This window comes from Castor canadensis, chromosome 9 (assembly GCF_047511655.1).
Source record: "Castor canadensis chromosome 9, mCasCan1.hap1v2, whole genome shotgun sequence".
NCBI classification, from domain to species: Eukaryota; Metazoa; Chordata; class Mammalia; order Rodentia; family Castoridae; genus Castor; species Castor canadensis.
In genome coordinates this window covers 139,534,771-139,556,140 of record NC_133394.1, presented here as the reverse complement: position 1 = coordinate 139,556,140, position 21,370 = coordinate 139,534,771, and the positions used below count along the sequence as shown (strand labels likewise).

General features: G+C 36.2%; 1 protein-coding gene across 5 annotated transcripts in view; it reads right to left on the bottom strand.

The window, feature by feature from the left end:
• Kcnip4 (potassium voltage-gated channel interacting protein 4) overlaps positions 1-21,370 on the bottom strand; it is a 1,065,442-nt gene that overhangs the window by 107,800 nt on the left and 936,272 nt on the right. The window contains exon 2 of one of the 5 annotated variants that reach the window (XM_074042531.1): positions 19,801-19,906. The exons of the other annotated variants lie outside the window; for them this stretch is intronic. Within the exon in view, the coding sequence (XP_073898632.1) occupies positions 19,801-19,906 (106 nt within the window). The remainder of the gene's footprint in view (positions 1-19,800; positions 19,907-21,370) is intronic. 5 annotated transcript variants of the gene reach the window in all.

Sequence of the window (21,370 nt, the reverse complement as noted above, 5' to 3'; positions counted from 1 at the left end):
CAGCATGACTCCTCACAGGACTGGGAGTCACTTTGTGACTCAGCGACCCTCTGAGAGCATGCATTTTGGGGAACTGTAATACAGTGACTAACATTTATTAAGTCCCTGTTATATAAATAACAGGATAAGGTGCCTTTCTGACATACTTCTGGCCTTCACAATAACCCTCACAATGAGATATAATTGTCCATTTCTCACATACATGGAGACTAATTTTCACAGGGATAAAGAAAAGCATGTCACATAGAAGAAAACATAAGGATGATTTACACCCAATCTTTGATGTCACCACTTACTTCTTTTTACCTTTACATACCCTCTTTTAGTACCAACAGAAATAACAATGATGAAAATAATGACAAACACTTTTCTTGCTTGTTCTGTCCAACTTCTTTGAAAACTTGACAATGTCCATTTCCTGCCTCTTGCTCTCCCCTTAATCTGTTGCAATCTGTCTTCTAGTCCTGTTATGGACTAAAATGTGTCAGCCCAAATCAAACATTGAAACTCTAAGTTCCTGTTGTTCTTTGTCCTGTAAGGGTTCATATGTTGGAAGCATGGTCCTCAATGTAATGATGTTAAGAGGTGGTGGGAACTTTAAGAGGTGGGGCTTAGTAGTAGGTTATTACTGGCCCTTCTTTGTCTTGCTCTAGTTTTCTGCTCATTGTGTGATTTCTCCATCTTCCATGTACTCCATCCATGATGCCATCTGCCCACAGTGTGACACAGCTAAACGGGCCTTCACCAGAGTTGGCATAATGCTACTTTGACTTTAAGCCTCTAAATCTTTCTTTATAAAGTACCAAGCCCAGATATTTCAATAGAGAAGTGAAAATTTGACTAAAATACCCACAATGTGACTGCATTTCAGGCGAGGGATTTTTAAGAAGGTAATTAAGATTAAATCAAGTTTTAAGAATGGGGTCCTAATCCAATAGACCTGGTGGTTTATATAAAGAGGACGAGACACCTGGGATATGGTTCACAAAGGAAAGGCTATGCGAAGACACAGTAAGAGGAGGTTACCCTGCTTGTTCCTTCAACATTGACTTCCAGTCTTCAAAATTGTGAGGAAATAAAATTCTCTTGTGTTTTGTTATGATGGCTACAACAAAGTAATGCATTCACCTATGCCTGTGTGTTCCAGTGTATTCCTTGTTCTTTCTTGTAGTAGTTTTACATCTTACATTAAGATCCTGGATGCACTTTGAAATGATACTAGTATAAGGTGAGAGACTGGGATCTAATTTCAGTCTTCCAGAAGTGAATACTCAGTTTTCCCAGTACCATTGTTGAAAAGGCTGTCTTTTCTCTAATGGATATTTGGGATCCTATGTCAAAAATCAAATAGCTCTAGTTGGGTGGGTTTATGTCTGAGTTTTCTGTTCCATTGGTCTTCATGTCTATTTTTTGTTCCAGTACCATGGTGTTTTTATTACTATGGCTCTTTGGTGTAATTTGAAATCAGGTATAATGATACTTCTGGCATTGCTCTTTTTGTTTAGGGTTGCTTTGGCTATTTAAGACCTGTTGTGTTTACATTAGGATTTATTTTTCTATCTCTGTGAAGAATGCTATTGGAATTTTCATATGGCTTGTGTTGAACATTTAGGTTTCTTTTGATAGTGCAGCTATGTTCACAATATTGACTCTAGTGATCCAAGGGCATGGGAGAACTTTCTATCTTCTGGTGTCTTTTTCAATTTCTTTTTTCAGTGGTTTATAGTCTCTTTGTAGTGGTCTTTCACTTCCTATGTTAAATTTATTGCTAGGCATTTTTTTGAGGCTGTTGTGAATGGAATGTTTTTCTGATTTCTTTCTCAGTCTGCTCATTATTGGTATTGGTATATAGAAAAGCTACTGCTTTCGTATACTGATTTTGCATCTTGCTACTTTGCTAAAAGTGTTTTCGATGTCTTAAGTGTTTTTTGGTGGAATTTAGGATCTTTTAAGTATGAGATTGTATCATCTGCAAATAGAGATTTGACTTCTTCCCCACACATTCAAATCCCTTTTATTTCTTCCAACTGTCTTATTGCTCTAGTTAGGAATTCCAAAACTATATTGAATAAGAGTGGGGAGAGTGGATCCCCTTGTTTTTTTCTTGACTTTAGAGGAAATGGTTTCAGTTTTTCCTTATTCAGTTTAATTGTAGCTATATGTTTGTCACATACAGGGTTTATTATATTGAGGTATGTTCCATCTATTCCTACTTTCTTCAGACCTTTTATATTGAAAAGGTGTTGATTTTTGTCAAAGGCTTTTTCTATCTCTATTGAAATGGTGATGTGATTTTTGTCTTTGACTCTGTTAATATGCTGTATTACATTTGTTGATTTGCATATGTTGAAACACCCTTATATCCCTGGAATGAAATTAACTTGGTCATAGTATATGACCTTTTTGATGTGTTGTTGAATTAGATTTGCAGGTATTTTATTGAGAATTTTTGTGTCTATGTTCATTAAAGGGATTGGCCTATAATTTTCCTTTTTTGTTGTATCCTGTTCTGGTTTTGGAATGAGTGTAATACTGGCTTCGTAGAAGGAGTTTGGGAGTGTTCTTTCCCTTTCTATATCAAGGAAAAATTTAAGGATTAATTGTATTAGGTTTTTTTTTTTAAAGGTTGTTATATATCTAGGGAGATAAAATTTTTAACCATAAATAACCACTAAATTTCTAGTGACTCAGTTTCTCTCCAGGGGAAACATACCAAGGCATGTTGAGGAGGTCACCACATTGAAAGAGGATGCCATACTTATTAGAAACACAGGGTAGAATAGATGCTTGGTTCTGGGAGCAATACAAAGTGCTGTTTATATTTCCACATTTTACCAGGAGAAATAATGGTTTAGGGTGGTTGCAAGGTTTGGTATAAAAACTGGAGCCACGTTGGACTCTAAACTCCTGAATGTCTCTAGGGTCTACAATGCAACCATGCAGGCTTCTTACTGAGGAGGTTATTCAAATGCTGCATTTACACACTGAGTACAAATATTATTTTAATTCATGTATCTTTGAAAAGATTTCATTTTAATCAGACAACAAATTCCCAAACTTAGACACCCCTGAGCTTCCGGGGTGTCCCTTTTTGTTCTTTGTTCCTTAGATTTAAGTCTCTCAGGGCCAAGGTTATCTTGTGTCTGAGTCAACAATCCCCTCAGGTCATGACACAATTGGACTAGAAACTGAAATTCAAGTCACTAGGGAACAACAGAATGAGTTTTATAAAAAGGCATCTTTCCCCTTTTCTCACAAGTCTTCTTGAAATGCAGTAGAAGCTTATTACAGCCTAACTCAGAAATATGCCAATATGACTCTACCCCTACCTGAGTTCAAACTACCCCCCAACCCCAGGATATAGCTACAGAAGGTCTGGCTTTAAGATCATGAGCATGAGGACTGACTTCTGAACACATGCCGTTGTAAACGAGGCTTTTAATGCAGAAATTAAATCATTCTGTGGAAAACAATGTTACTCTTTTGTAGAAGTCAGTTCTGAACTCAGGTCATCCATATAGCAGCCTATGAGTCCTTGTCTGGGATGCTGCAGCCTCTTTCCTTTACTTGAGTCCTGCAAAACTAATAGCCAGACTGGTCCAGCAGCATTTACTTGGCACACTAACAGTAGATTTTTCAATCCAGAAAGTGTGAAAGAAATGAATAACTATTCACAGCATTCTAAGTAAAGTGGGTGTGTATCTGTGAAGTTCACTTTCTAAAATATAATGTAGCCTTTATTTAAAAATGTATCTATTTTCTAATTATGAACAAAATCATAAAAGTACTGTAATTTTAAGATTGTATCTGTGCTGAAATTGATTTTGCTAGCAAAGACCCAGCCTTTTTGGCTATATTGCTTGATCTCATTTATAATAATAACCCTCCCAGTTTTTATTCCTCATTTTTTACCTTTTATTAAATTGTGACTTGGTCAGTATGGCAATAACATCATGACGGAGGTTGATTGCTTTCTAATGAGATATCATACGTTATTAAATATGTTGAAGCTTGGTACAGTGGCAGAGATTAAAAGGTTTTTCATGAATTTTGCTCAAGGCTTTAGCTCTATACCATTTTCTGCTGGAAGATTCTTGACCATTACATTGAAAACTAACCCTGAGAATTTCTGGTATAAGGAAGAGATAGTCTTCTTTGTTTCATGTTCAAGGCTGACACATAATTGTAAGACTAAGCTTCCCTGAGAAAAATCTACAAAGCTATATTTCAGGCCATCAGTGTAATTTTTTTTTTCCCCTTCTTTTCTATGTCCAAGAAAGGATGGGAAGGAGAGCATTTCATTCTTTAGGTCCTCCCCTCACCGTGCTCACAGAGGTTGGCCTGACAATCAGGAAGGAGTCTCAAGGGTTAAGGAATTTTCTCAGTTCACAGCTTTACAGCTAATGACAAAGAGAAGGGCTCTGCCACAAACCTCCAGTGTTTTTATTGCTTTTTTAGCATTCGAATTCCATGTACATAGAGTTCAAACCTGGGCCAGGCCTTGTAAACACCTCTTTAAACTTTGACAAAATTTTTTATCTCAAGAAGGTGAAGGGCTGGGAACCCCTTGACTCTTCCTGTGTTCACAGCCCTTCAGCCAACCACCCACCAGGAGCTATTTTTAGGTGAACATGGAGAGTATCTGAGTAACAGTTCTAAGGCAATCGTGACCAGCCCACCAAGAGAAAGCAATCAATCCCCCTGAGACACTGTAGGGGAGCTTCAGCCTTCCCACACCACTCTGAGCACTCAGAACCCCCAATTTTTCATTGTCTGAAAAATGTTTCTTCAACTCTGGTTCTGAACATATTTTAAGACCAAAAAGAAAAAAAAAAACTTGTCATAATTAGTACTTTATCCTATTTTGTATTCCTATGTCACATGGAAAATGAAAAGTACTTTGAAAATGGCCAATTATTTTGAACAACTTATGTTAGAGGTGCTTGTTGGCAAAGACATTGCAATTTCCATTTAGGGGAACCTGAATTGCTGCACAATTTCATGACTGAATTCAATCACTTGCAAAATATAACAATCCAGAGGAGAACTGCTAGAGCTATTTCTCACAGCTCCTATGAATGAATTGTCTCTACCTTATTTATAAACATAAATAACTCTTTAGCAAGCTTATATTTTTGAAAAATAATCACCTAATTGGAATACTTATTAAGAGTATTAAGCATATTATTACTAGCAGCAGGATAGGATCTCTTATTTCTGAGGTGATAGTCTCAATTGTTTTTTGGTAAAAAAAGGAAGTAAAAATTATATTGCCAGATATTACACACACAGAGAAAATCTGCAATAGAACTTCTAGGGAGAGGGAGATAGAAATAAGAATATTTGTACATAAAGACAGACCAAAAATATTTGGTATTCTATTTAGGAATGGCAGAAAGCTATTATGGTCAAAGAGAAAGTTTTTCAAAAGAGTGAAACATAGAGATGAAGAAAGATATCTTAGATTAGTTCACTAAATCAAAAATGAACTAACAAAGGAGTTTCTCTTGAACTTTCATTCTTTCTCCTATTTGTCCTAAAAATCTAATGAGATCCAACCACATTTTATATTATTTGGTAGATATAGCATTTTACCTTTATTAACATACAAAATCCTCAACCCTGTGGTATTGATGCTATATTACTGTTAAATAGATGAAGTCACTGGCACAGAGACGTCTTGCCTACAGTCACACAGTAGCAGAGCTAGCATGTGAACTCTGAGAAATCTGGTTCTAGGATTTATGTAGTTAACTATTCTACTATTTTTTCACCATGAGGAAAGGAGGGAAGATGATGCTCTACTTATGTAGACATCATATGCCCAAGTAAGAGTCTGAAAATTAGTGGTAAAGAACTCTAAACAGAAAATAGAGCTGTGTTGGAATTGGAAGTGACCTTGATACTTGACATAAACCCTTTAACTTGTATTTTCATAAATTAGGTACAGAGCCTTACTTTAAGAGACTGTAAATCAAAAGTCATTGGGTACGTCAGTGGCAGAACTGGGACTAAACACTGGCCTCCTTGACTCTGTGTGACACTCTGCCAAATGCCCATCAGTGTCCTTTATTAGAAAGTGTCCTTTTCCTTACTGTAGCCATGGTTTTAATAAACTCCTGATTCCATATCAGAATCAAGTGCAATGGGGAAAGTCTGTAAACCACAGTGACAATATCTAGCATTTTTATGGCTGGCTCTTTATAGTAAGCAAATTGTTTTCATTTTTATTACTATGTCTAATTATTGCAATTATTTTAAGCACAAATATTGTCACCTTGATTGTACAGATGAGGCAATCAGTCATAGAATGAATGATATAATAATTAAAATAATCAATGACCAATTCTTGATTTTTAATCTTTAGAAAAAGGGTTTCTTCTACTTAGTTTATTTCAGAGGGTAACAGGAAGGTGATGGGCTTTTAGAGACTGTTACTTAAAAATTGTACATTTAAAATATTTATTGACAAGGAAATTATATTCATGAAAACTATAATGCCTAATTCATAACATGTCACTGTGTTGAGTTAGAAAGTACACAGTGCACAGAGGCACTGGGAATCTGTTTTCTAGGGACTTAAGAAGATTCCCTAGGAATCTACTATTAAGGGAGCTACAGTAAGTTGGGCACTAAAAAAATCTTGGTGATAAGTTAGGGCTATGTTTTGGAGCTAATATCTGTGATGGTAGTAATATTGTCACAAAATATTTATCCACCACTGCTATGTTTAAAACAGAATATTGAGAAAATTTATGGGTTGTAATAGGTTTCTTCCATGTTTATGACAGTTTCTTGGTGCAGGAAAAGTTAAACTAAATGTAAGCTGGACATTTACTGTGTGACCACATAAGTTAATAAAACTCTCTTTCATATATCTAATGAGATAAAATAGACATAAGTTGTTACCCAATGTTAGAGAACTGGGTGACTGTACGCATTAAAACGAGGTGGTATACATGTCTAGTATATGTCATTAATGATAGTGGTTTTGCTATTATTTGTGGTAGTGATTGATTGGCAGTAATGTCTAGAGTTACACAATGAGCTGAACAGTCCTTAGAAGCTCTAATTCTAGTAAATTTTTCTGTTGTTACAAATCTCTATTTTTTTTTCTTTAATCTGTTATCCAGTTTTGGCATTGGACAATGTACTTTTTTGTTTATTTGTGTTTGTGATACTGGGGTTTGAACTTGGTAGACAATGTGCTTAACTTTTCCAAGCCTCAGCTTAAAATTCTACAAACTATGGATAACACTTGTTTCAATTTCATGAAGTTCTTTTGGGAACTGGCAGATATTAATTAATCAATAGATGACCAAAGTTATGACTATTAATAATTATTGCATACTTATTACATGAAGCATTATTCTACAATCTCAGGAGTGAAGGTCTTGGAACAATACTTCATGAGTTTGATCCTCTTTCTGACTCATTAAGCTGTGTGGCTTTGGGCAAAATAGTTAGCTCTCTATGCCTAAGTTTTCTCATCAATAGAAGGTGGATAATTTCAGAATCTATTGCACAACTTTTTTTTAGGTACTTGAAATAATGGATATAAAATATATTTAAAGTAGTGCCAATTGGAGGGATTCTATGAAGCCACAAAGCATGGAAATTTATTGCATAGGTTCTGTTCCATCTTCTCCATTACACTGTAACATCATGGTGGGCTGGATCCATGTCTGGCTCATTCATGGTTGTATTCTTGCCATGTAAGGATAATGCTTGCCATATAGTAATCATTGATAAGGATTTTGTTGAATTAGATTAAATGATCTAGACTTGAATTTCAGCTCTATTGCTTAGTAGTTGGTAATTTTGGACAAATCTACTGAAAACCTTGATTCTTCAGTGTCTCATCTTTAAACTGGTGATAATAATAACACTTGAATACTAATTTTATTATTGAATAGAATTATGCATTATATACTTTGAATAGTGAATTGTGCATCTTAAGAATTCAGACACACTTTTTTGCTATTATATTAACATTTGGTCATTGATGCTTCCAACATCTGCTCGCCTCAAGCATTAATTATTTTTACACAGTAATGGAGGTAAATTAACTATGATTTTTATTACCCACAAGAACACCCACTGGAGAATATGTTTACCTCTAAGCATATTGAGACAGCACTATAATACATGACATAATTGTTTTTGCTACCCAAGGTCTCAGTTGGAAAAGTTTTGATCAAAGGCAAATGAGGTTTTCTTTGTCAGTTCATCTTCAGAACTTTCCTATTGTTATTTATCTCTTCTTTTTTTAAAAATGAACCCTTGAAAGCAAAGATAGCCCAATGTTTTTGAAAAGGAACACTGTCCATCACATTTGCTGCTCCAAATCCCTTGGTAAGAAGTCAGTTTGAAAGTAAGAAAGCTAAACTTTAATCCTGCAGTCTAAGCAGATAGCCTAGCCATACTCTGTATTTTTTACACCTGGTGGAGTGGAAAATTGATTCTCCTTGAAGTGTTAGGTTCCCATTTCAGTATCTAGAGAAAGCTAGCCAAAGGCAGCCTCATTGACTAGGATCCTAGTTAGCCTGAATATCATTTCTTAAGTTAATGCAAATGGAAAATAGGTTATGTCTAACTCCTATTACCTACATGGGTGACAAAGCATCAGATTGGTAATAAAACAAGCTACATGGTGAACAAGCACCAAAGTAGTAATAAAAGAAAATAAAGAAGTTTTATTTAATTTTCCACATATATTTTTGAAAGTACTCGTCAGCCCACCTATTTTAACCCAAATTAACAGCTACAAAAATGGTAGAAAATTTATATGGGAGACAAAGTATTTCATCACACAGGTAAACCAAAAAAGATACACTAATCAACAATAAAACTTATTTAAGTCTTGTTTCAAAAATTACTTGTGTTCTCATCTATGTTTATTATAGCACTATTCACAATAGATGAATCCATAAATTGAAATCAACAGATGAATGAATAAAGAAAAAATATATATGTTACATATATATGTATACATACAAACATATAATGAAGTTTTATTTAGTCATAAAAAAGAACAAAATTATGTTATTTTTAGGAAAATGGATGGAACTAGAGATCATCATATTAGGTGAAATAAACCAGGCTCAAAAAGACAGGTACTGTATATTTTCTCTTATTCATGGACTCTAGTTTAAAAAATAATGAAGACATGAAAGTAGAAGGGGAATTCTTTGGAAAGAGGAAGTGGACCACTAGGAGGGAGCAGTGGGATAAAAGAGAGGGACATGGGAGGTGAATATGACCAAAGTACATTATGTACAAATATGAAAATGTCATGATGAAACCATTAAAATGTATAAAATAATGATAATCATAAATAAAAAAGAGTTACTTTTATTCTTCAGGCACAGTAAGCTGACATGTCTAAAATAAAACTATCATCTCTTTTTAACTCACTTTCATGGCCTTCCTTCTCTGTCCTCAACTCAATTAATATCATATCATCCTTTTGGGGAAATCACTATTTTCTATTTTCACTCAACACCAAGTGTTTCTCAATATTTCCAGTCTTACTTTCATGGTGAATTTCATGTTCATCCTCACCTCTCAGCACTATTGCCTAACATCTAGACTTTTGTCTTCTCTTGCCTGTGGACCCTAAGTCCTGGTATTTTATTATTCAACCTCACATTCCTGCTTTGGAATAATTGCGACATCTTGGATTAGTGATTTAATTTCTATTTTTGGTTTGCTCTTCTAACTGGGGATTTAATTGCACCTCCCTCATGATCTTAAAGCAAACATTAACAATAACTATTTTGCCTTACAGTAGTGTTGTGCTCAAATGGAAGGTAGCTATTGACATTGCCTCTTCATAGACTTTTTAAGCAGTTTCCTGACTGACTTTCCTGTTTTCTTTCTTTTTCTGCCTCAACAATTTAATTGTTTCTAATTTATTTTTGTGTCATGTTATCATCACCCTGAATTTCAGTTGGTTATTTAGAACCAATGTCCCAGTAGGTATAGTTTTGTAGGATAGTTTTGACATCTGTCTGTCTTTTCTTCAAATATTTTTGAACCTTTACTACTCTTTTCTCCAGCACCAAATTCACCATCAGCCTTTCTCAAGTGGGACTATTGTCTAACTCCCTGTATTCTTGGCTGACTCTACCCACCTCAAAATCCCAGTCATGGCAAAGAATCAACTTTTCAGTTTAAAAGCCTCATTTAAAAGTCCCATTGAAGGCTGGGTGCAGTAATTGACTCTGTAACCTCAGTTACTCTGGAGGTGGAGATGGACAAGGATCTTTGGAGCAAGGCAGAGTTGAGCAAGAAGTTAATGACACCCCATTTCAACAAATGAGCCAAGCATGGTTACATATCTGTAATCTAGCTACAGGGGAGGCTTAGGTAGGATGGTCATGCTCGAAGGCCTGCTCAGGCAAAAAATGCAAGAAGCAATCTGAAAAATAACTAAAGCCAAAAGGACTGGTAGAACACTTGCCTATTAAGTATAAAGCCCTAAGCTCAAATCTCACTATTGCCAAATAAATGAATGAATAAAAATCTCATTGCCTCCCATTGTAGCCTTCTGTTGTGTTACAGTTATGATTGAATCTTAAATGTCCTCCAAAGTTTCACGTTAAAGGCTTTGTACCATGCTGGTACAAGTGGGAGGTGGTAGAAAACTCATAAGGTGGGGTCCAGTGGTAAAAAGTTCATTCACTGGCAGTGTCCCCCTGAAGAGGACATTGGGACCCTTACCCTTACTCTCTTACTGTGTTTTGTGAAAGGGGTTTGATGTCAGAGTTTTATGCTTACAAGGCAGGCACTTTATTGAGTCTCACCTCCAGCTCTCTTTCTTTTTTTCTCCCCAGGTGCCATGAGGTGAGCAGCTTTGCTTTATCATATGCTTCCCACCACGATGTTCTGTCTCACTACAGGACCAAAAGCAGTGGAGCCAACTGTCTAAAACATCTGAATTTGTGAGCCAAAATAAGTCTTTCCTCCTTGTAAGTTGTAACAGTGATGGAAAGCTGACTAACAAATGTTGGTTGTAAGGTTTTTCAATATCTGGCCATGACTCACCTTTCTAATTACTTCTCTCAACCAATTCCTGCACCCCTGATTGCCACAAATTTCATCTTTTCAGTGCCTGAAATGGTTCTTCTCCAAAGGACTCCATGGAAATACTTTATCACTGTGAAATATATCTAACTGTTACTCATTCCCCTCTAATTGACTACAGTGATTATAATCATTGTAGTGGCATAGAATAACATCAAGAACACCCAACGTATTATTGTCTACTTAAATAAGTATTGTAAACACTTCACATGCTCATTCAATCCTTTAAGAAACACACAGAATATTTACCATTATTATTTCTATATTACAGATGAGGAAACTGAAGCCTTGAAAGGGAAGCAACCTACCTAAGGTTTCTAAAGTTAGTTAGTCATGGAACCAGGATTTGAACCACATAGATGAGTTGCAGGGTTATCACATTAACATTTAGTTCTAATCACTCTCTAGTATTGTCTCTCAAGCATGTTACTTGTATTACTTGTGTGAGTGATCTATAAACATGTCTGTTTGTTTCAGTACAATGTCAGTCTTCAGGCAGAGTGAGCTATATGTTCTCCTGTGTCTGGGACTATATTACCTTTGGAATAATGCTCCATAACGCTCTGCCATCTTGAAATGAAATAAACTAAACCTGCCAACAGGAAACAGCTGTCGTGGGACTCCTGCCTCTGACTTTCCCATATCACGACTCATTTATGATTTAATAAAGATTCCTGGTAGATATAAGAAAAGGACTAGGAAAAAGAATGACTGCTTTTCCAATTGTCATTACATATCTACATGAATTTGAGCAAATCTCTTAATATACCCCTCGTCTCTCTTTTATTAATTTGCAAAATGATGACCATAACCCTAGGGATCTATTGTTCTCACAGGAATTTTATAAAGATGAATGGAGATATTCAGGAGAAAGTCAATTTTAACCTAAGAAAGACCCATAGAAAGGAAAAGCACAAATATTCTAATTAGTAGAACATATGGCCAATAAGAAATGATACTGCAATTGGTATTAAGCCTGGGTTAATGAACTTTCTAATGCTTCTACAAAGTGCATCATGAGTAGTACAATACCGTGAAAGGAGGAAAGTGTAGGTACTGAAACATTCGCCATTCATTGCCGCTTCATCTCTCAAAGGACATTTGTACAGAACTCTGGTTCTGTCCTACAGATGGTGAGGCTGAGGCCCAGAGAGAGCAGAGGATTCTTTGAGGGAACCACAACATCTCCAGATAATATGGGCTGGCAATGGGTGACCCACGGTGAGAAGATAAGTGGAAAAATACCTTGTTTTTCATAGAAAAACAAAAATACTCTTTGTTTTTCATAGAACTGACCAAATAATTGACTGAACTAAGAACTGGAAAAGTACTCAGACTGTGGAGTGTCACTACCATGTTTGACCTGTCCTCTCCCCTTCCTGAGGAAGTGGTTCAGGCAAATTAATATACTTCTTGTGTCTTAGTTTCCTATTCTCTAAAATGGGCACAATATTATCCATCTCATGTGGTTATTTTTAGAATATAATGAGTTACATTGTGACAAGCACTTAAAACTGTATCAGGCATAAACTAAGTGCTAGATGTTTGTTAAGTTAAAATAACGTCTGAGAACTAAATATAATACATTTTTAGGACTCATTAACATAGTCAAATTGAGACATCCTTGCTTTCTACTGAAAAATAACTCAAAACGTTCCTGGGTTGTGCCTCAGTTTCCCCAAAGATTTTCCTAACTATAAGCCTGGGTTGGAGTTTTAGCTAAATTGACAGAGGAATTAGCATGAGATTTATTAATAGTGAGAAGGCTAACCTTGTTTTTAAACTTCCTCACAGCTACGGTTGTATTTTTAATAGGCATCACGCTGGCAGTTCAAGTCACTTTTTAAAAACAAATCCACCAACATCCAAATGCTGGTGGTTTCTTTGCCAAGAGAGGAATGTAAAACTTCCCATGATCCATATGCTACCAGGAAAAACAAAACTCACTGAGATGTTATGCTATATTAGACAACCAAAATCTAAAGCACAGTTAGGAAATTGTGCCTTGCAATTATTCACAGCGATGTGCTGATTGTGGCTTATAGGTTATGAGTAGTCTAATCTCACAATAACCTTGTCACATTCACTCTTCAGTTTCTGCTCAAATCAACAACAAAATACCCTTGGAATAAAGCTTTAATTTAGTGAATCAATTATTTTGATGGAATGAGGGCATTGAGTTATTTCTAGGGAGATGTTATTATTCCAATTTAAATACAAATGTGTATAAATACAAGCACATATAATCAAGTGTTTGAGGTATTTTTCTTTTCTGTTAGTTCCTGCCTATTATCTGTAAGTACCCTTTTGTCACCATAATGTTATTTGAACAAATAACAAAAATGATTGTTTTATTCTTCATTTAAAAAAACTAGGGCATAGAAAGAAAGTGAATTATTCAGAGTTATTCAGTGAGGAGATAAAGCCACAGACTTGACAACAATTTTTTTTTAAAGAAAAATATCTGTACTCACATAGATTATAGTAGCTAGGAATTTCTTGATACTAAACCATCCACGAAGTGGGTTGTTAAATTCCTTAATCCTATAAATATCTTCTCAGCATCAATAAGCATTTATGAGCCAGTTGTCAACCTCAAGGATGACATGGGATTAAGAACGAATTGAAGAAGAAAAGCCTTGTAACTGGCTCTGAGACTTGTCCCTGGTTCTGAAGAAACTAACTCCTATCTCCCAAATTGTACAATATCTGGGAAATATTGTCTTTATTTGGTCCCCTGATTCATCCTTCTACATGCTGCTCTGAGTCTGGGAGGCTGACCCTTATGGACAATATTATCTGTAGTCCTTGACCTTCTGGTTGCCCACTGGATTTGGTCAATGGGAAGAAGCAAAAAGGGATCGGAGAGGAGGAAAAGTAAGAAGTTGTTATGTTTATAACCTGTGCTCCTCTTTGGTGAGTTGACAGTGGCTGTTTTTCCTTTCCAAGGGCCATAGTGTCTCTTGAAATACTCCCTTTTAAGGATTTTTCCACCTTTGTTAACCATCAGTCAAGAAATTATCATTTTAATTCTAACTAGATGCCTCATCAGCCTTGTTGGCTCTGAGAAATCTTGACCACATCAGTGCAGATGGTCTAATCATTCACTCTCCTCTGTTGCCCAACTATGTCTTTCCTAGACCTTTATTAATACCAAATACAGTGTTGGAAAACACTTGATTTAGCGATGAGTTTCTCATCACAGAAATTTTTAATACTTCTGTGGTTTTGAGCAAATAATTTCCTTCTCTAGTTACCACTCTCTTCAGATATAAAATATGCCTCAAATATAAAGTATCTAGTCCATCAAGCTCTCTTGTGCACCAACCCCATGGCATTTTCCTTGAGCTTTTTCAAGAGGTCTCCTTTTATGAATCCCACAACCCCATATCTTGCAGTCATTCAATAAATGTATCTGCATTGCTAGACTACAGGGCTTTGAGATAAAGCATTTTCTTCATCCAACTTATACAGCGTGGGATTCTGCACAAGTCATTATAACCCATCCAGTCTTTCGCTGTCTCAGTTGTGAAATGGGAATGAAAAATCTTCCTGGATGAAGAAGGCCAGAACTATTTCTTTCTAATTTGAAGATTCATATTGTGAGAAAGAACTACTTTTATGGAGCTACAGGGGCTTCCTCAATCAATATCAGAGTTGATAAACCCTATCAATATTGGTCTGATAAAGTGATAAATATGCAGACTTTAGCATCATAACCACAGATCTTCTAACTAGAGAAGTTGTTTTTCTTCTCTGTGCCTCAGTTTTCTGAGCTATGATATGGAGAGAATAATATTCCTACCTCAGAAATTAGTTGGAGCTCAAACTTGTAATTTTACATATTAGTGATGTTGTGTATATTAAGTACTTTGCATGAATTACCTTATTTAATCACCATGACAATTCGTTATTCTCATGATTTCAATGGTTTGTCTTTCTGTCTCTTGAATAAGCTATGCTCCTCCTCCTCAAGGTACACTCTCCAGACCCTCACACCATGGGCTTCCTCTTTTTAGAGTTTCAAATTTGACCTCATAATGTAATTTGCCTGGCCCAGTCTATATAGCTTCCCTATTTACATCCACTTTCAAGCACATTACCTCAGATTTACTTCCTCCATAAAACTCATTACCTCCTGAGATTTTCTTTGTTTTCATGTTTGCTCCCACTTCTCTAATAAGCTTCATGAGAGAAGTGAACTGATGGTGCCCTATTCCCCACTAGAAAGCTGGAACCTGGTATTATGTCTACTTTACATGGTCTCTTAAAACAAAACAAAAAATATTGTGGAATTAAAGCCTAAATAAAGAAATTAAGTAGCAGAGAATTAATGTAAATAACTCCAGGGATTTTGGTAAATTTAAATACGTGCCAGGGTGATATGTCCACTTGCTTCTTTCAGTAGTTCTTGAAAGAGCTGATGAGTGTCTGAGCTAGAGCCATAACACAGATACAAAGAAAAAGTAAAATTTAAAGCTATTTCAGGGAGAAAATTGACCAGGTTAGTTACTAATAAGATAATGGGTAGTGGAAGCATGAAATGGAGAGGTGATTCTACCTAAGTGGGCAGGTATTGATGCCAAGAAATGATACAGGGAGGCAGGGGGCTGGTGCTCAGTGATGGTGATTAGGCTACTACATTTAGCTGTGTTTCATCAGCATCCCAGGATTAGTATTCAATGACCAGTGGACAATTGGCTGCTCAGGGGGCAATGGTCAAACTTATGCAAGGCCACCCTTAATTCAAGGCCCAGATGATTCCAGCTCCATCCCCATGCTATCTCTCACTCTTGTTCAGGAGTCACTCATACAAGGTGGAAGAGATGCTAAAGCCTAGATTAATTCTTATTAGGTCATATCAATTTTTACTTTTCAACTACTAGTCAGGTCTTTTGGTTGAAGAAAGCCATAGGCTGTTGCATGGATTGATTACTTTCTTCTCAAAGCCGTATATGTTGTTCCCCAACACCTCTCCAAGGCAGTTGGTCTTTTTGATATTTGACTAAGAATTTTCTCAAACATCAAAGTCAAGATGTGTGGTTCAAGATAAGGAGATAGGGGATTGTAATTTTTTGCCTTTTATTAAAGATAAGCAATTTTCAAACATTTAAATATATGGTTCTATGGTTCTTCACACAGAAAAATATAGTTTGCTAGTCTTAATGCTTTAATTGGAAGCAAAAATAGAAATAATATTTTAAATTTGCATTTAACAAATGATTATAAAATGGAGGCAGGCAGATTTTGGCTTATTGTGAAATGGTCCTTAAAGCTGACAATGGCCTATAGATGCCTTCCAATAAAAGCAGCACTGCTCTCTGGTTGTAACTAAGGATTTGTAGACCACTTGGGGAGGTAGGCTGGATGTCTCTTTATTGCTCCCTTCACACAGTAACACTCTCTGATTCTGGGAATCTTAGTTCTTCATAGCTCAGCAAGAGCTTGGATTTTTCTATAGGAAACTGACTTTCAGGCCCCTCACTTTGGAAGCATCATGGCAGAGAAAATTTCCTCAGCCCTGACAAGCCACTCATGCCTAGAACCACTTAGGTCAAGTCAAGACTCACCCTTGGGGTCTCTGAGATTCAGCATGTAGACAAGGGCTAACATTGTTTTCCTCCAGGTGACTGAGATCTGGTATCTGGTTGACCTACCTCTCTATTGCTCCATGTTCCCATGGCATCTTTTCAGTACTATGACCTGGACCATGGATAGGGAGTTAAAAATGTCACCTTGCTTGTGGGGCAATGGAATCAATGTGTTCTCTTTTCCAAGTAAGCTATTGATACATGCTTGGGATTTCTTGTGAGATGTGGTGACTAGAGAATATGGTGGTTAGTTGGGGAGAGAATTTTATATCTGTAGACTACATGGACTCCACAAATCATATGCCAAGTCCAGGGTGGGCTCAATAGCAACCACTTTCCATATTTCTAAGCTACAAGTTTTTAGTCATTCTGGCCTTTGTGTTTAGTATATTCTGGAGTTTTTTTTTTTAATTTCCAAAAACATCCTTTTAGGAAAGGACTTAATTAAAGCTCATTTGCATCCTTCATAAATATTTTTTGGGGGCTAAGTCACTGCTAGATATTGGTGCAGAAAAAGTGCTAACAGAACATGACAGTTTTGTTCCTCACTAAGTGATTGTAGAGATCCATTTGAAATATCTGTCTGCATTGTACAAATGACTATATTTTCAGAAAACATCTGGTAGATTGGCAATTTTGACTCCAACTTGAAAGGAGAAAAACAATCACTCTAATAACCAATCATCACTGACAAATGGTGGTAATAAAACCTGCAGCCCAGGATCCTGTAGGATTAAGGCTTTGCCACTTTTCTATGGCCTTCCAGGTTGCTGATGATATGCTATTTCTTATTTTTGAGACACTGTGCATGTGTGCAATGAAAAAAAATCAAGAAAATGTATCATGACCATAATTTTAATGTTTGTGCAAATAGGACTATTACTAAGAAAACTCATTTTTTCCTGTCACTTATACCTATAGAATGTAATATAAGTTCTAGCAGAACAGGGATTTGTTTGTTTTTGGTTTGGTTTTGTATTTTAAAATGTTTTATTTGCTGCTCTTTCTCTCAGCACAAGGAGCAGGAACTGCCATATGATAAATATTTGTTAAATGAGAAAGTGCATCAACTGAATTTTAATATATTTCCTTCAGTCAATGCCACCGAAACAAACTGCTTTTTTATTCTGAGACTTTTCATTGTGTGTATTGGGTCATTTGAAGTTCTTTCCATGTATCCTGCATTTGTTTTGTACAGACCAGTAAAATTTTAGGACATTCATGTTTTAACATCACCAATAGTGTTGCAGAACATAGGAGAGGGGGTACAGATGTGGTCTCTTGCTCCAAACATAAGCTGTTCCCCCTTGCTTTCTAATGTTCTATCTCCTTGCTAGCAAATAATACTATCTTCTCTTTCTGACTCTAAGAATGTGTAATGCTTGGAAAAAATGAATGAAAGAATATTTGCACATAGTATATTTGTAAATGCACATAATAAATTATATATAATACCTTTATAAAGTCTACAGATTGTTTCCCTTTAAATATCTTCTATTTTTTTTTATTCCTAGAGAATGTTAAAGAGTTGGAGGGAAAGAAAAGTTAGGCAGCATAATGGTTAGTCTCATGTGTCAATCTGACCATTCCTATAACATCCAATTACTTAATCAGTCCCTAATCTAAGTGCTGCTGAAAGTGGTAATGTCTACATTTAGTTGACATAAGCCAAGGGTAGATTACTGTAGTAAGCTTCATCTACTTGATTGAAGGTCTTAAGTCAAAACTGAGGTTTCCTTCAGAAGAAGAATACTTGCTGCATTGCTTCATGCTGTCTGACTTCCCAGCCTGCCAGGTGTCCCTATAAATTTGTCCATGTTCATCTACACAATCCTGTTGAGTCATAGATATTTGTATATACCTGTATATGTATATGTTTGTACTAACTCTGATTTTCTAGAGAACACTGATAGACATGGGGAGAGAGTAATCAAAGGAAAAAAGTCACATTTAAAAAAATTCCACTTTTTGGTACTTTTTCTAATCTGGTGACATTTCTAGTTTGGCAGTATATATATTACACATCCAGTGCATAGCAGTCAAGAAATTAGCAAGAGAATAGTCATTATGAAAAATGGCAAGGAGGTTTCTCAAAAAGTTAAAAATAGAATTAGCATAGAACCCAGAAATCCTGCTACTGTGTTATAAGAAGGAAGTGGAATCAGTATGAGAGTCACCTGCATGCTTATGTTTATTGCAGGATTATTGCCAATAACCAAAAATTGGCTTTAACCTAGGTGTCTATCATTGGATAAGTGGATTAAGACAATGTGGTTCATAAACACAATGGGACACCATCCAGCAATTTATGGAAATCCAGTCATTTGAGACAACATGGATGGAATTGGAGATCATCGAGTTAAGTGAAATAAACCAGGCATAGAAAGACAAATGCTACATGATCTCATTCTTGTGTGAAATCTAAATAAGTTGATGTCAAAAGAGTTGAGAGTAGAATAGTGATTACCAGAGGCTGGGGAGGGAAAGATGACTTAAGTTAATCAGCAGGTACTAAGTTATAGCTAGACAGGAGAAATACGCTCTCGTGCTCCTTTGTAGAATAGAGTGACCATAGATAATGATAACATATTGTATATTCCAGAAAAGTTATAATAAAGAATTTTGAATATTTTCACCATAAAGAAATAATACGTATTTGCAGAGATGAGTGTATTTATCTTGAGTTGCCCTTCATACAATGTATACATGTACCAAAATATCACATGGAATCCTATAAATATGTATAATTTTATGTGTCAATTTAAAAATAAAGAAAGAAGCTCACAAGATAGTGCTGTAAGCAATGTCCAGCTGCTCTGCTACAAGACAGGCAACAGGAATCCCAAGAGTTACTTGAGTCTTATTCCAATCCCTCAGATCAAACAGAAATTCCCCCTGTGTTTTGAGGCACAAGCTCTTGTCACTAACACTGTGCTGTCAGTCTGCCAAATAGGAAATGCTTCATAATTGCACAAAAGCGCTCTAGGTAAACACGAGTGCATCAATATTGTTGCTTTTGCAGTAGATGATATATTGATTTTTTTTTAGAAGCAAAGCACGACAATGCATGCAGAGCTAAACAAATAAAACAAACATGTTGGGGGCAAAAAGAAAACCAAACTTGCTTTGAATAGCAGGAGACGACGTTTTGGCAGCTGAACAGGGCAAGAGCTTCATGAGTCGCTCTTTAATGCTGCGTTTGGTGTTGTTCTGAGCGTAGAGGAAACCTAGAAAATATATGATCAGTTCTGTTAATGCTGTTTGCACAGAGGAACCAGCCAAGCTGCAGGGTTATCAGGGAAGCCCAGGCAGGATGGGGATGCAGCCAGCCACTCAGTCAATCACAGGCAGTGGGTTAGGACCCCAGATATTTTCCTCTTTATCTGGGGTTTCTTTACAAACCTTTCCCTTATGGTCCAGTATGGATTAGCAAGTGAAAACAGAATCATGAAGGATAACTACTGAATGATAAAAATAAAATTTGGCAGTCTTTTTTGGGCCTTAGATGAGGAGTAAAAGAAATATCACAAAAAGAGTTAACTGGATTTGAAATCTCAACATTTAAACCAGCACTAATGGCCCACGTCACAATTTTCTGTTCTCATTGCTCCCTGTTTTTGATTACCAAGGAGATAGATGCTGTACATAAACCATTCACACTGCAATCATCTGTTAGTACCTTTGCCTTCCCTGAAAGTGAGAAAATAAATGTCCTTGATCTGCAACTTCATCAGCAAGGGCTGACATGTCCAGAGATGTGACAGTCCTTCACATTTTTCACAAATGGACACTAATGAATGGAACTTAGTCAAGCAGAAAAATTCCAAAGGAAGGAAGGTGTATTTGCAAAATGTTAACCCAGGAGTAGATGGTTCAGGATTGGTGACTTCATGCATTTGGAGAGGACTCAAGAAATAATCAGTAGTACCTGAGTGATAAGCTAGCAAGGGCTGGAAACAACTTGTGATGTCAGAAGCCAACTGTCCAACTCATCATCAACTTAATCCTTCTGAGCACATGGAAGCCTAAATTTGCATGTCAATGTTCATTGCTTTGCCCCAAACTAGTATGGAAAGTGTAGAATCTAAAGCAACAGCAATTTAAATTGATCTTTAACCATCTTTATGTAGAGACCTGGTAAAAATATTACTTGTACATTTTTCTACTTCACAATTCCTACCTTGGAGTTATAAGCAAATCCTGACCCTATTTCCTCATGAAGTTGTTCCATCAGCTAAAACTCTTAGGGACAGGGTGACAAAACGAAGTAGTAAATACATAAATCAAATCAGATCATTCTTCTGTTTAAAACCCTTTAAGAACTTCATGTTGCCTTGTGAAAAGAACCCACACTTCCTATCAAGGACCCAAAGAGCCTGCATGATCTGACTCTGACTTGCTCTGTCACATTTTTATTCATCTTCCTTCCTGCTCTAGACTATCAGTCATTGGCCATACTGACCTTCCTATCTTGCTTGAATTTACAATGTAGAACCTCCCATGTCCTTGGCACTTATCTGGTGTGAAATGTCTTGTTCACTTGATATCCATGTTCTGGCTGAGGATCTGACATATAATATGTCAATAAATTCACTATGAATATCTAAAGAAGACCCAATTTCACTTCCTAGATTTGTATCAAAGCTTCTAAACTATTAAAAATAAGTCTGATTTGCACAAACAAACTTTAA